Genomic DNA, 12,968 nt, shown 5'->3' with positions numbered 1-12,968 from the left:
TTATTAAGACTCCAGGTCCCATCATCCCTGGCCCTGCAGCATCTGAAGTCATCACATTATCACCAATCCACTAACACAACAGAAGTTCTGGAACGCTACATTTTTAAAATTCTCATTCTCAGAAGCTTTTTTGCCACAAGGTGGCAGAATGTGATCAGGAATTATTTTGCTGGGGGAGAAATGGTTTGCTTGTTTTTAGCAGTACTGCGCCTTTTAGAGACCACCCTTTTATGTAAGTAAGAACTAGTATCATGAAGCCCGTTAAAATAACGGGTGCTAGAGCAGACCTGTTCCTCTAGCAACCTCGGGGACATGCGCAGAGCTGATGAAGCGGCAGGTCTACGCTCCAAGTCCCAACGGATAGAACTGACCTGATGGGGTGGGAGTTAGGAGAAGGCCTCGCTTTCTTTCCTCCTCCACAAATTCCCTTCCCGGACCTCCTACCTCAGCCCGGCTCGAGCACCGCAGCGGCCTGCCCACCTCATTCTCTCTCCCGCCGGCGTCGCTCCTCGCGCGGATGAGCCGCCGAGCCGCGCCCTGAGGAGGCCGGGCCCGCCTCTCCCATCAGGGCCTACAAAGAAGCAGCAGCAACAGCGCCTGGCGAAGGGGAACGGGCGGTCCTCGTGCCCATCTTGCCGCCTCAGCCTGGCTCGTCTCCCTGCCGGGCCAAGCGGGCACCAAGCTCCCCTCTCCGAAGTGTGTCTGCGCTCCAAGTCCCAACGGCTGTCCGTGGGGCACATGCACAGTGGCGCAATCCCACGGACACAGGGACTGGACGCAGAGACACTTGCATATTATTATATAGGATTCAGATTGGTCTGCAGAATATAGCAGGGTTCCCAAATATAGCAGCAGCTCCTCCCAAATATTTCATTGAGCTAATCCAACAATAGACATAGGGTGGCTTTGGGAACATATTACTGACTGGATACATACCCCTAACCTGGATACATACCCCTAGCTTGGCTTTGTAACCCTTCCCCACCCCCCACTCCCTTGACTCATTGTAGTATGTTGGCCTGGTGAGTCCCTTGCAATCTCCATAGATCCTGTTTTTTCCTAATTGGATCTCTTCTCTGAAAAGCGTAGTCTGCTGAATTAAATGCACCTCCAAGAATGGAGGAAGAGGATCTGGTTTCTGATAATGTCCCGCTCCTGTAAATTGCAATGTTTTTCACACCAAGCCGTATGACCCCTTGATTCTTAAAAAAGGTAAAGTTAAAGGACCCCTGACAGTTAAGTCCAGTCGCGACTCGCGAACGACTCTGGGGTTGCAGCGCTCATCTTGCTTTACTGGCCGAGGAAGCTGATGTTTGTCCGCAGACAGTTTTTCCAGGTCATGTGGCCAGCATGAATAAGCCGCTTCTGGCAAAACCAGAGCAACGCACGGAAATGCCTTCTACCTTCCAGCTGGAGCAGTACCTATTTATCTACTTGCACTTTGACATGCTTTCGAACTGCTAGGTTGGCAGGAGCTGGGACCAAACAACGGGAGCTCACCCTGTCACAGGGATTCAAACCGCCGACCTTCTGATCGGCAAGCCCTAGGCTCAGTGGTTTAGACCACAGCGCCATCCGCATCCCCCTTGATTCTTAGTCATGGCCTAAGAATTGAATTCTCTCTGGCCTCAAATGACCCCCATCACTATTTCCATATAAGACTCTAGGGAGCTTTGGGGCTATTTCTGGGACAGCATCCCTCTGAGCCACACAGAAAGCCAATTTTTTAAAACTGCAGGGATGTTCTGAAGTGCTTTGTGGGTGCCAAGGAAGTCTGGTGTTGGAAGGCGAGGGGAAGTATCAACCCCCCTCCCCCAATTTGGGTGCATCTGAAGCAGTGCTTTAGATTTTAGCTAACCAGTTTGCTCAAAAAAGTCCTATTGAAAGAGGATAGCGCTGGGTTTGTTTATTGAGAATTTTTCATTACAGCAAACAAATATTCCTATACAAGACTCAAAATACGCAACAAGAACAAGTAAAACATAAGGAAAGAAACTACAAAGGAATAATACAGAAAAATAAATAAAACTAATCTTAATAGTGAAGCTGTGCATCTTGAAATCGCAGAGCTAGAGAAATAATATATTCTGAGAAGGCCATCTATTGCCAAATCCAGAAAGATGTCAGTAGCATGGCGGGGAGGGGGAGGAATATGTAGATGGAGGACACATTTTGTGAAGGTTGTGGCCACAAATGCTTAGGTAATGAATCATACCAGAAGGTTTTCTCTTTCTCAGGAGGCTGAATCCCCTCTCCACCAGTTGTTAAATATATAACAAGCAGGTGCCAAACAGAAAGAAACATAACTTTTGCTCTATTTATTTGACTCACAGCTGTTAATTTTTCTGACAGTGCAAGTTGGGGAGGGTTTCTGCTGTCAGATTTAAGACCTTTAAGAAAAGAAGTGACATCATAACTGAAGGTGCTCAAAACAGTAATTTGGGGGCAGGTGGGTGGAAGGAGGGCTGTGTCTAGCTGAACAGATCCACTAGTGCAAGGAGTTCCATGGCTACAATGGAACTTCTGCCCCCCTCCTCTCCCCGTGCCCTCCCAAAATTTATTTGTTTATTGCATTTATAGCTCCCCTCCTCCAAGGAACTCAAGGTGGTATTCATGGATCTCCTCATTTTATCCTCACAAAACCGCTGCGAAGGCAGGGCAAAGTGTGAGAAAGTGACTGGCCCAAGATCACACAATGAGCTTCATGGCTGAGTGGGGCTTTGAACCCTGGTCTCCCAGCCCCACACACTGCTAATAATAATAATAATTTATTATTTATGCCCCACCCATCTGGTTGGGTTTCCCCAGCCACTCTGGGCGGCTTCCAACAGACATTAAAATACAATAATCTATTAAACATTAAAAGCTCCCCTAAGCACTACGCCACACTGGCTCAATTTGCTCTGGAAGGTTGAGGGAACTCTAAACAGGATTTAGAGAAGCCCAGGCAGGTGCGCAAGGAGGAGGAGGAGGGGAGTACCTTTGCACAGCCGAAAGTCATTTCGTTTAGCTGGATCCCTCTCTGCCTAATCCTTTGCAGTGAAATTTAGTTAAAACCTTCAGCATTAGCGTACTTGCCATATGGCGGTTGTCTGAACTCGTCAGCTAATTAGCGTTGAAGGGGGGTTTCAGTCATCCCAGTCGCATTCCGTACTTTCTCCCATTCGTGACGCGGCTCTTTAAACTGAATAGGCCCTTTGCCTGCTCTATGCTAGAAGCCAGCCTTGATCTCGCTCGAGGAAAGTTTTCCGTGAGATTGCCTGCAGAAAGAAGACTCAACCCGCACGCCTTATTTAAACTGGGCGGTGAATGGGCCCGTACAAGGGAAGGGCCGTAGCTCAGGGGAAGAGCATTTGCTTGGCATGCAGAAGGTCCCTGGTTCAGTCCTCGGCATCTCCAGTCAGGGCTGGGAGGGGCAGCCTGTCTGAAATCCTGGAAGATCTAGATGGAGCAGTGGTCTGCCTGAGTGGAAGGCAGCTTCCTACCTATCAGGGGAAAACAGCATTGTCCTCCAGGAAGCTCAGTGGTGGTGGGGGAGTGCATGTCTGGCATGTTTATGTGCTCACCAGCCTCCCTGCAAGGTGGGCTTATGGCTAAGGAAAATGCCTGAGCATCATGGCTGAACAGGGCATCGAAATGTTGAGTCAAATACTTTCTGCCACAGCGCACTGGCTTTCCATGCCCCCAGGATGGTATATATGTGTGTCTCGATTTCACCTTGCTGTTTTCCTTCAGAGTGTCACTGTTGGCCCTTTTCCTTCCCCTTTCCTAGCATTCCTATTCCTCAAGATCAACACTGCACTCCCCCACCCTTTGCTGTAAGATTTCTTTTTTGGTTATTGATTGTAATGATGCCTCAGCAGAGTAGTTAATATTTTAAAAATAACTTGCTGGTGTGGGAGGACAACATTTTGAGTGCATATTAAAATCTCCAAACTGTCATGTCTCAAAATGGAATGAAACGTCAGAGCTTGAGAATTGAATGCTCCCTCTTTTCTATATTCCTTCTGTCCTTCTTTCTTCCTATCCTTTCTTCCTCCCTTCCTCCTGATGGCAAAAGATTAACTGTTTAAAGCTAGGCATAGGCTTCCCTGTGACCTTTTTATTCGTGTTTGGCAGGTTTCTTCCTTGCAAAGGTGCGAAAGCAGAGCATATAGCCTTTGCCCTCCACAGATTTGCCTAACCTTCTTTTAAAGCCTCCAACCTACATTGCTTTAGAAGAGGATTAGGCAACTTCATGGAGGAGAAAGCTTTCGGTGGCTACTTGCCATGGTGGCTATGCTCTGCCTCCGTGGTTGGAGGCAGAAATGATTCTGAATATCAGCTGCTGGAAAATGCAGGAGGGCAGAGGGCTCGCGTCCTGCATGAGTGTTTCCTACTGGCTTCTGATGGTCAGCCACTGTGAGAACAGGATGGAGAACTGGATGGGCCATTGGCTTGATCCAGCAGACTCTTTGTAATTAAAAAGGTGGCTGAAATGCAGACTGTGTGCAGGAACTCAGGCCTGCCTTTTCACCAATTTATAGCAAGAATGTTCTGTTTGCTCTGTGGTAACGTGGCTGATGGAAATTGTGCGCTATTGTGACACGATTGGAGAAGAAATAGAATGTAAAAGATGTCCATCAAATGATGTGCGCATAGATGGTGTGTAGATTTGAGTGGTGTATTTTCTCTCCGCCCACACCTTTTCATAACACCAGAATCTGGGGCTAAATGAGGTAAGTCTTCATTTTGCACAATTAGCAATTGCATCAGTGGCTTTAAAAAAGAAGAAGATTCCTTCCAGTAGCACCTTAGAGACCAACTAAGTTTTTCATAGGTATGAGCTTTCGTGTGCATGCACACTTCTTCATATATCTGAAGCAGTGTGCATGCGCACAAAAGCTCATACCTATGACAAGGTGGTCTCTAAGGTTCTACTGGAAGGATTTTTTTTTATTTTTTGTTTTGACTACGTCAGACCAACATGGCTACCTACCTTTAAAAAAGCAGGTTGCAGGTGCAAGGATCCTATTGGGATAGTTGTAGGGGGACTTCAATTCTCTCTCTCTCTCTCTCTCTCTCACACACACACACACACACACACACACACGGCACACTGTAGGCCTGGTCCAGATTGTGGGAGATCTTACATTACTTTTAAAATACCGATTCACATTGTTAATCCTGTGACTGGCACCTCACCTCATTTTGCCCTCGGACACGACATTAAATAGAACTGTGATGGATTCAGCACAGATGGTGTAAACTATGCAGAGAGGGTCTTTTCATTGGTTTCCGCCCCCTTCCCGCTTTGTAGAATGCTCCCCTCGGGAAGCTCTCCTGGCACCTGTGTTAATTGCATTTCAGCACCCAGCAAAGCAGATCCTATCCCCCCCAGGCCTTTAAAGAAGCTTTTAAGAGAGCTTTTAAGCTACTTAATGTATTTTTATTATTTTGCTCCCTATATGAATTGATGGTGGAGTGTGGGGGCGGCAGATTCAAATTAACTGTTTGACTGATTTCTTTGTTGATTATTAGTTGCCTGTTGGTTTGTTATTTACTGTTTTATTGTTTGTGGCCTAGAGGCTGCAGTGTTTGGATCACTGAGAAATTTAATAAAGATTGTTCTTCCCACAGCATGCAATAAACATATGGATTTTGGTTCCTGGCAACCCACCATTTCCCCTTTTAGATATGAGGCTCTGTTGAGCTCCAGTTTGGGTCCTATATTCAACTCCTGTACTTTTTCTTGCGCATATATATATATATATATATATATATATATATATATATATATAAGATATTGGTCTGTTAACCCCAAATTTCCCATTCTCCCATTTCCCATTCTGTCCCCGCATCTAGCCTGCACTTATAAGTCCCTTTGCTAACGATTACATTTCATCAATATTCCCTGCAGTGAAGAGCACACTGGCTGTCATTAAAGATTAAAAAGCAGAAGGCATAATAAATTTGAAGCAGGAGAAAGTGGTCGGTGTAGTCTGCATATTGCTGTTGGTTGTGTTTATACATCGAAGAATTCTTGAATGCTAAACCACAGTTTGGAGAGGGGAACGAGTCAGCTGCTTTGCTCATGATTTGCAAAATATAGTTTGCAGACGAAGGGCATTATTGCATTTGCACCACACGGCACTATCAAAAGCTTTTTGGGTGACGGCCAGCTTTGCGCTCGGCAGTCATAAAAAGCTGGAGCGACATCTTCACCCTGTTGCACACGTTCTGCCCTTCTCCGGAGTTGCTAGTTGTGCCTCTGAATGAAGCAAGCTTGCACCCAGAACACTTGATTACAAATATTATTAGTATTAATTTTATTTATTACTCGCCCTTCACCCCCAAGTTCCCAAGGGTGTCAAAGGCTAGTGTTAAGGCATAAATAATAGCTGTTAAGGTCAGAGCGAAATGAGTGGGTGTGTGATGACGGGGGCAGCCAATCTGGTGGCCCATAATCCCTGATCGTTGACGTTGCTGGCTGGGGGTGATGGGAGTTTAGTGTCCAGCGATATTTGCAAGGCACCACATCAACTGCCCCTGGATTAAAATGTTCCTTTTTGGGGAGGCAAATGGCTCATACCGTGTTTCTCATATTATAAGACACGTCTTATATTTATTTTTTCCTCAAAAAAACACACTATGGCTTATTTTCAAGGGATGTCTTATTTTTTTCCTCCTCCTCCTGCCGCGGCTGGCATTGCTGCTGCTCCTATCACTATGTCTTATTTTCGGGGTATGGCTTATATTCCTTGAATGCTTAAAAATCCTGCTATGGCTTATTTTATGGGGATGCCTTAAAATATGAGAAACAGGGTATTTGCGGGGAGTGGGGGACAGAGGACACCAATTGATTTTTGTAAGTTGGGTTCTTGGGCTGTATCTAGAGTGTCAGGTAGACTCATAGCTCTTAACCTTTACTTGCAGGTATCACAAAAGCCAGGCTATTTATCTGGAGTCGAAAGAGAACACCAAAATTAGCTGTGTGATCAGTTCCGTGGGAGCCAATGAGGTAAGCTCAGGTCTTCAGTAAGTTTTGCAGGCAGTTGCCAGGTTTGAAGCCTAAGGGGTTGGCAGTCAATGGGGCTGTGGACCATGAAACAATATTATTAATTTCCTTGCCTCTGGCTGTGTACACCCCCCCCCCAAGAATTCTGGAAACTAGTTTGTTACAGGTGCTCGGAATTGCAGCTCCGTGGGGTAAACTACAGTTCCCAGAATTATTTACCGGGTGGCGGCACTGTGCTTTAAATATATGGTATGCACACAAGCTGAGTGTGCTTGTTTATGTAGCCACCTGACTTTTTTCCAGTGGCAGGATGAATGCAACTTTTGGAGCAAAATACTGAATCTTCTGTCTAGTCAATTGCATGGCAGCTGGTGGCAGAGCTTCAGGAATTGGAAGTGAGATGCCTTTATTAAGCCGAAACTCTTCATCTGACCATTTTTGTTAACTCTTCCATATATATATATATTTTAAACACAATTACTCTTCCGTAACTAAGTGAAGCTCTTTATCTAGTTCTCCATCCCAGTTTATGTGCCAAGAGCTGACAACTGATAGATTGAAGTTATGTCCCACACTTCTTGCCGAAAGAGCCCAGCGTGGCAGACACATCAATAAAACAATTTTAAAACATTCTGAAAACACTTTAAAAACCCAGTGATTTCAGGGTTGCCGGTAGCAATATCCTTCAGCCATCAAATGTTTGGGTGTAAATAGCAATGTTTTCACCATTTCTGCTGAAAGTCAATGGCAGAGGCAGATGCACTTCACCAGCAAGGGGATTTTACAAACATGGAGCCACCGTTGAAAAGGCCCTGGTGTAGAGGCCAATGGCGACCAGGCATCACCTGCAAGGCCTCTTGGAGGCTGTTCCAAACCTTCCCGAATCCCACCATTTAAATCCCTTCCTCACACCACAACTCTTTTGCTTTCGTAGATCAATGTAGCTCATTCTTGGCTTGCGCACACCATCTGATCCTATCTTCAGGAAACTAATTGCCTCATCTTCGGTTAAAGTGAGTCAGGGAGACCTTGAGTTGGACTCCAGTTCCCATCCTCCTCGACGCTGACATTGTTTGATGATTTTCTAGAACTGCTGAGGAAGACCTACATGAATTCAGCAGAGGGCCAGTCCACTGTCCTGCAGACCTTGTGGGGGGCGGGACTATATTTTGGATTTTTTTAAAAAAATGAACGAATTCCTATGCCCCACAAATAACCCAGAGATGCATTTTAAATAAAAGCACACATTCTACTCATGCAAAAACACTAGGCAGGCCCCACAAATAACCCAGAGATGCATTTTAAATAAAAGGACACATTCTACTCATGTAAAAACACGCTGATTCCTGGACCGTCCATGGGCCGGATTTAGAAGGCTATTGGGCTGGATCCGGCCCCCGGGCCTTAGTTTGCCTGCCCATGGTCTAGAGTCTAGACCAGGGTTTCCCAAACTTGGGCCTCCAGCTATTGTTGGACTACAGTTCCCATCATCCCTGACCACTGGTCCTGCAACTAGGAATGATGGGAGTTGTAGTCCAGAAACGGCTGAAAACCCAAGTTTGGGAAACCTTGGTCTAGACCCGGGGATTTTTTTCAGGCCGCCCCCTCCCTTGGTTTCACAAACTCACCCCAGTGCCTTCTATCCTATAAAAAAAGCAATAGTCAGAATAGTGGTTGGCATAACCCACTACGGAAGAGAATAACGCAATAAAATTCAAACAAGTAACAATTAATTGCACAATTAGTCATCTAGCACAACCCCATGCAACAATTAATTGCACAATTAGTTGAATAATTAAACTATTGAGTTTAATTATTCAACAAAGTTGATGAACTTGATCCCAGCTTTTCAAAAGTCTAGCAGTCATTTATACCTCCACTGCCCCTCTGCTGAGTTATTTTATTACTTACTAGATTTCTACTCTGTACCTTCCTTCAATGGAGGGCAGGGCAGCATAAGATTTGAGTTGTAGTTGCTCGGACTGTTTCTGCTTTCCCCTCTACCCAGTTGGTTGCTTGTGTTTTTGTTCCGGAGGTTGGATTTTATTCTCCTTGGCTTGGTTTGCCGTTGACTCCAGGTAGGAGTTGACATAGCCAGTTATTGGGAATCACCATTTTATGGCTGTGGTGCTCTCTAAATGGGACAGTGCTGAGCTAGATATTCGGATTGACATTTTACAGCCTCCCATGTTCCTATATAATCCAGCCCTTTAATGAGAACTGTGAGGACTAGACGCTTACTCTCTTTTTTTAGAGGAAAGGCCTTGGCTCAGTGGTAGAGCCTCTGATTTGCATGCAGAAGAGCCCATTTTCAATCTCCAGCATCCCCAGGTACGGCTAGCGAAAGGAGGATCTCTGCCTGAAACCTTGGAGAGAACCACTGCCAGCCAGTCCAGATGGTCCGGAGCTAAATGGACCAGTGGTCCGACTGTATAAACTTCCCCCTGTGTTCTTAACCAAAGACCAGTGGCCACACTTCCTGGCTCATCCCATATTTCACAAAAGGGGCCGAGGGAGCAAAATAATCTTCATCTGTTTATCTCAATTGTTAGAGCATGAGACTCTTAATCTCAGAGATGTGTATTTGAGCCCCACATTGGGCGAGAGATTTCTGCATGGCAGGTGGTCTTTTCCAACTCTGGGTCTGTGTACTATGTGGATTGAAGTTGAATCCTGACAAGACAGAAGTACTGTTTTTGGGGGACAGGAGGCGGGCAGGTGTGGAGGATTCCCTGGTCTTGAATGGGGTAACTGTGCCCCTGAAGGACCAGGTGCGCAGCCTGGGAGTCATTTTGGACTCACAGCTGTCCATGGAGGCACAGGTTAATTATGTGTCCAGGGCGGCTGTCTACCAGCTCCATCTGGTACACAGGCTGAGACCCTACCTGCCCGCAGACTGTCTCGCCAGAGTGGTGCATGCTCTGGTTATCTCCCGCTTGGACTACTGCAATGCGCTCTACCTTTGAAGGTGACCTGGAAACTGCAATTAATCCACAATGCGGCAGCTAGACTAGTGACTGGGAGTGGCCGCCTGGACCACATAACACTGGTCCTGAGAGATCTATACTGGCTCCCAGTACGTTTCCGAGCACAATTCAAAGTGTTGGTGCTGACCTTTAAAGCCCTAAACGGCCTCGGTCCTGTATACCTGAAGGAGCGTCTCCACCCCCACCATTCAGCCCGGACACTTGAGATCCAGCACTGAGGGCCTTCTGGCGGTTCCCTCATTGCGAGAAGTGAGGTTACAGGGAACCAGACAGAGGGCCTTCTCGGTAGTGGCACCCACCCTGTGGAACGCCCTCCCAGCAGATGTCAAGGCAATAAGTAACTATTCTACTTTCAGAAGACAGCTGAAGGCAGCCCTGTTTAGGGAAGTTTTTAATGTTTGATGCTGTACTGTTTTTAATATTCGGTTGGAAGCTGCCCAGAGTGGCTGGGGAAACCCAGCCAGATGGGCAGGGTATAAATAATAAATTATTATTATTATTATTATTATTATTATTATTATTATTATTATTACCTCAGCACCTTATTGGCAAGGTTGCTATTTGCACAGGTAAAGGGAAAAGAGACAGCAATTCTGTCAAATCTCCTCTTACATTTTTATCTGCCTTTCTCCATACATGTGGGGTAGCTCACTTAGAGCGTGAGATTCTTGATCCCGGCACCGTGGGTTCAAGCCTCACATTGGGCAAGAAGATTCTTGCATTGCATGGGGTTGTGCTAGATGACCCTGGTGGTCCCTTCCAACTCCACGAAGCTGCATAAAACCCTGCCTCGAGCAAAAACATGGGAACTCAAACAAGTGGGCAATTAAAAGGAAAACATTTTGTACGGCTCGCTCAGGCTCTTGAGTTATGGCTGCTATTCAAAGTGTCTCTTTCAATTAATAATGAAACTAGTCACAAAGATGTCATTATGTTCAGTGGGTGATTATTCAAATGAGCGTGCAACGTCGTACCGAGAGATGCATTAGAACATAACCTTAAATCAAATTTAGCAATTTCGCTCTTATTAACATTAACAATAAGCATCTTAATGCGGTTAGGTGCCCGCATAATTGAAATTAAGTCCCAACTCGCCCTGTCGCTGGAGACGTGCCCAAACTTGGGGAGAAAGGTTCTTCTGGCGCCGGCCACTTTAAGTAGGCGTGACGTATTTCTCAAGTCAGCTTAGGGGAAAGGTGCATTTTGTCTTTTGTATTTCAGCAGGAAATGAAAGAATTGCTGAAAGACCGTTTGGGAGAGGCTGTAGTGCACCTGTTTTGGGTGCAGGATGGCCCCAGGTTCCATCCCCGACACCTCCAACAGGAAAAAGGGAATTTTGGGAGCATAGGAAGCTGCCTTGCACCTAGCTAGAAAATTGGTTTGTGCAGCTTAGTGTTGTCTACACTGACTGGCAGCAGCTCCCTAGGGTTTCAGACAAGGGTCTCTGCCAGCCCTAACCTTCTGCAAACTGTATTACATAGACAGGCCTCTATTATTTACTGGCGTTTCATTGATGTTTTCTAACGGATGCTTTGCTGATTTTTATCCCAACCGCTTGTGTTTTTTACCACCTTGATAAATTTTCACGGAAGCGCGTACTGTATAATCCAACCCCCAGATGAAAACACAAAAAGTTGATTTTTCTTTTGTCCCCCCCCCCCCCCTTGCAGATCTGGGTGAGGAAAACCAGCGACAGCACAAAAATGCGGATCTACCTTGGACAGCTCCAGCGCGGAGCCTTCGTCATCCGGCGGCGGTCGGCTGCGTGACTCTCTGGCCCTGCGCTGTGTTAAAGACAATCAGCTCTTGCAAGAGACTTGTGGTTGCTCTTCCTGGGTCTGAACCGGCAGAAGGTCCACCTCCCTCCTTGATCCTTTGGATGCTGCCCGTTTTGCTGCCCATGTTGCTCCTGCTGCCCTCAAGCCTCTCTCTCTCTCTCGTGAGCCCTCCCACGGCCTTAGTTTAGCTTTCTCTTTTCCAAAGACTACTTAAAAGAAGAATGTATGCCTGTGGTCTCAAGTCCATTCCATTCTTGTATATCCTGCAGAAGAGCACACACGATGTATCTTTTTAAAAGTTATATATATATATTTTGCATTGAGTGGCACAGGCAGGGTAGCCTCGGGGAGACGCAGTGGCAGCCTGCACATCGGAGAGGTGCTGAATGGAGGACAGATCCGACCGCAGTGCCTCTAAAACAGCCGACCCCGTGAACGAAGCTGATCGCAGTTAGGCATGCAGGGAAATAGGAGTTTTCTGAGGTCCTTGGGTGTCCTGAACTTCCAGTTGCTTTTATTGAAAGTGTGGTTAAGGGGAATCGCACTCGATTGCTCCAAGGCTTGATGGGAGGCGGGGGGCGGTAGCCATTTGTATATCCCAGCAATGAACAAACCCAAGGTTTTCTTTATGTTTCCTGTGGAGGGTGAATCGAAGGAACAATTGGACTCTGGGAGGGAGGGAGGATCTGTGAGCAGCGCTGTGGAAATTGCTGGTGGCTGTCCTACAAGCTGCTTTCTTTGCTGTTGCAGCTGCGATGATTCTTGCGTGGCGGCTGATGGAGATGGCATGAGCCCTGTATGGACACGCGTGAGTGTGTGTGTGTGTGTGTGTGAGAGAGAGAGAGAGAGAGAACGCATCAGCAAGCCCCCCAATGTAATCTCAAGGGATAGTAATTCTTGGAACCAGATGGAATGTGCAGTGCCAATCTTTAGAGAGTGCTGTACTGTTTTTATGACCTGGTGGTGGTGAAGTTGCTTGCAAAACACTTTTTATCTCGATACCTGCTGTGTGGTGTCTGCTTTTCTCCCCCAGCGCTGTTGGCTGTCCCAGTCCAGCCTATGTCGTGAATTCTGATTGAACCAGGCCTGATCAACCGCCTCTTTTAACCCTTGCCCGTTCTTCCGACGCAGCAATTGCATGGATCCTCAAAGCCCTCCTTTTGACACCTGCGGGGGTCTGGTTTTTTGCACCCCTTCCTTATTCAG

The 12,968-nt window shown here is 46.5% G+C and overlaps 1 protein-coding gene across 2 annotated transcripts in view; it reads left to right on the top strand.

Moving 5' to 3' along the window:
• The window catches only part of SUDS3 (SIN3A corepressor complex component SDS3), a 33,710-nt gene extending 20,947 nt beyond the window's left edge, over positions 1 to 12,763 (top strand). For both annotated transcript variants that reach the window (XM_035098491.3, XM_035098489.3), the window contains exons 11-12: positions 6,916 to 7,000; positions 11,655 to 12,763. In XM_035098491.3, coding sequence (XP_034954382.3) covers positions 6,916 to 7,000; positions 11,655 to 11,753 — 184 coding nt within the window. In that variant the 3' untranslated portion in view covers positions 11,754 to 12,763. The remainder of the gene's footprint in view (positions 1 to 6,915; positions 7,001 to 11,654) is intronic.
• The last annotated feature ends 205 nt before the right edge of the window (positions 12,764 to 12,968 follow it).

This window comes from Zootoca vivipara, chromosome 16, assembly GCF_965207765.1.
Source record: "Zootoca vivipara chromosome 16, rZooViv2.hap1.1, whole genome shotgun sequence".
NCBI classification, from domain to species: domain Eukaryota; kingdom Metazoa; phylum Chordata; class Lepidosauria; order Squamata; family Lacertidae; genus Zootoca; species Zootoca vivipara.
Note: the sequence above shows the minus strand (reverse complement) of the source record. Positions and strands in the feature narration are given on the sequence as shown.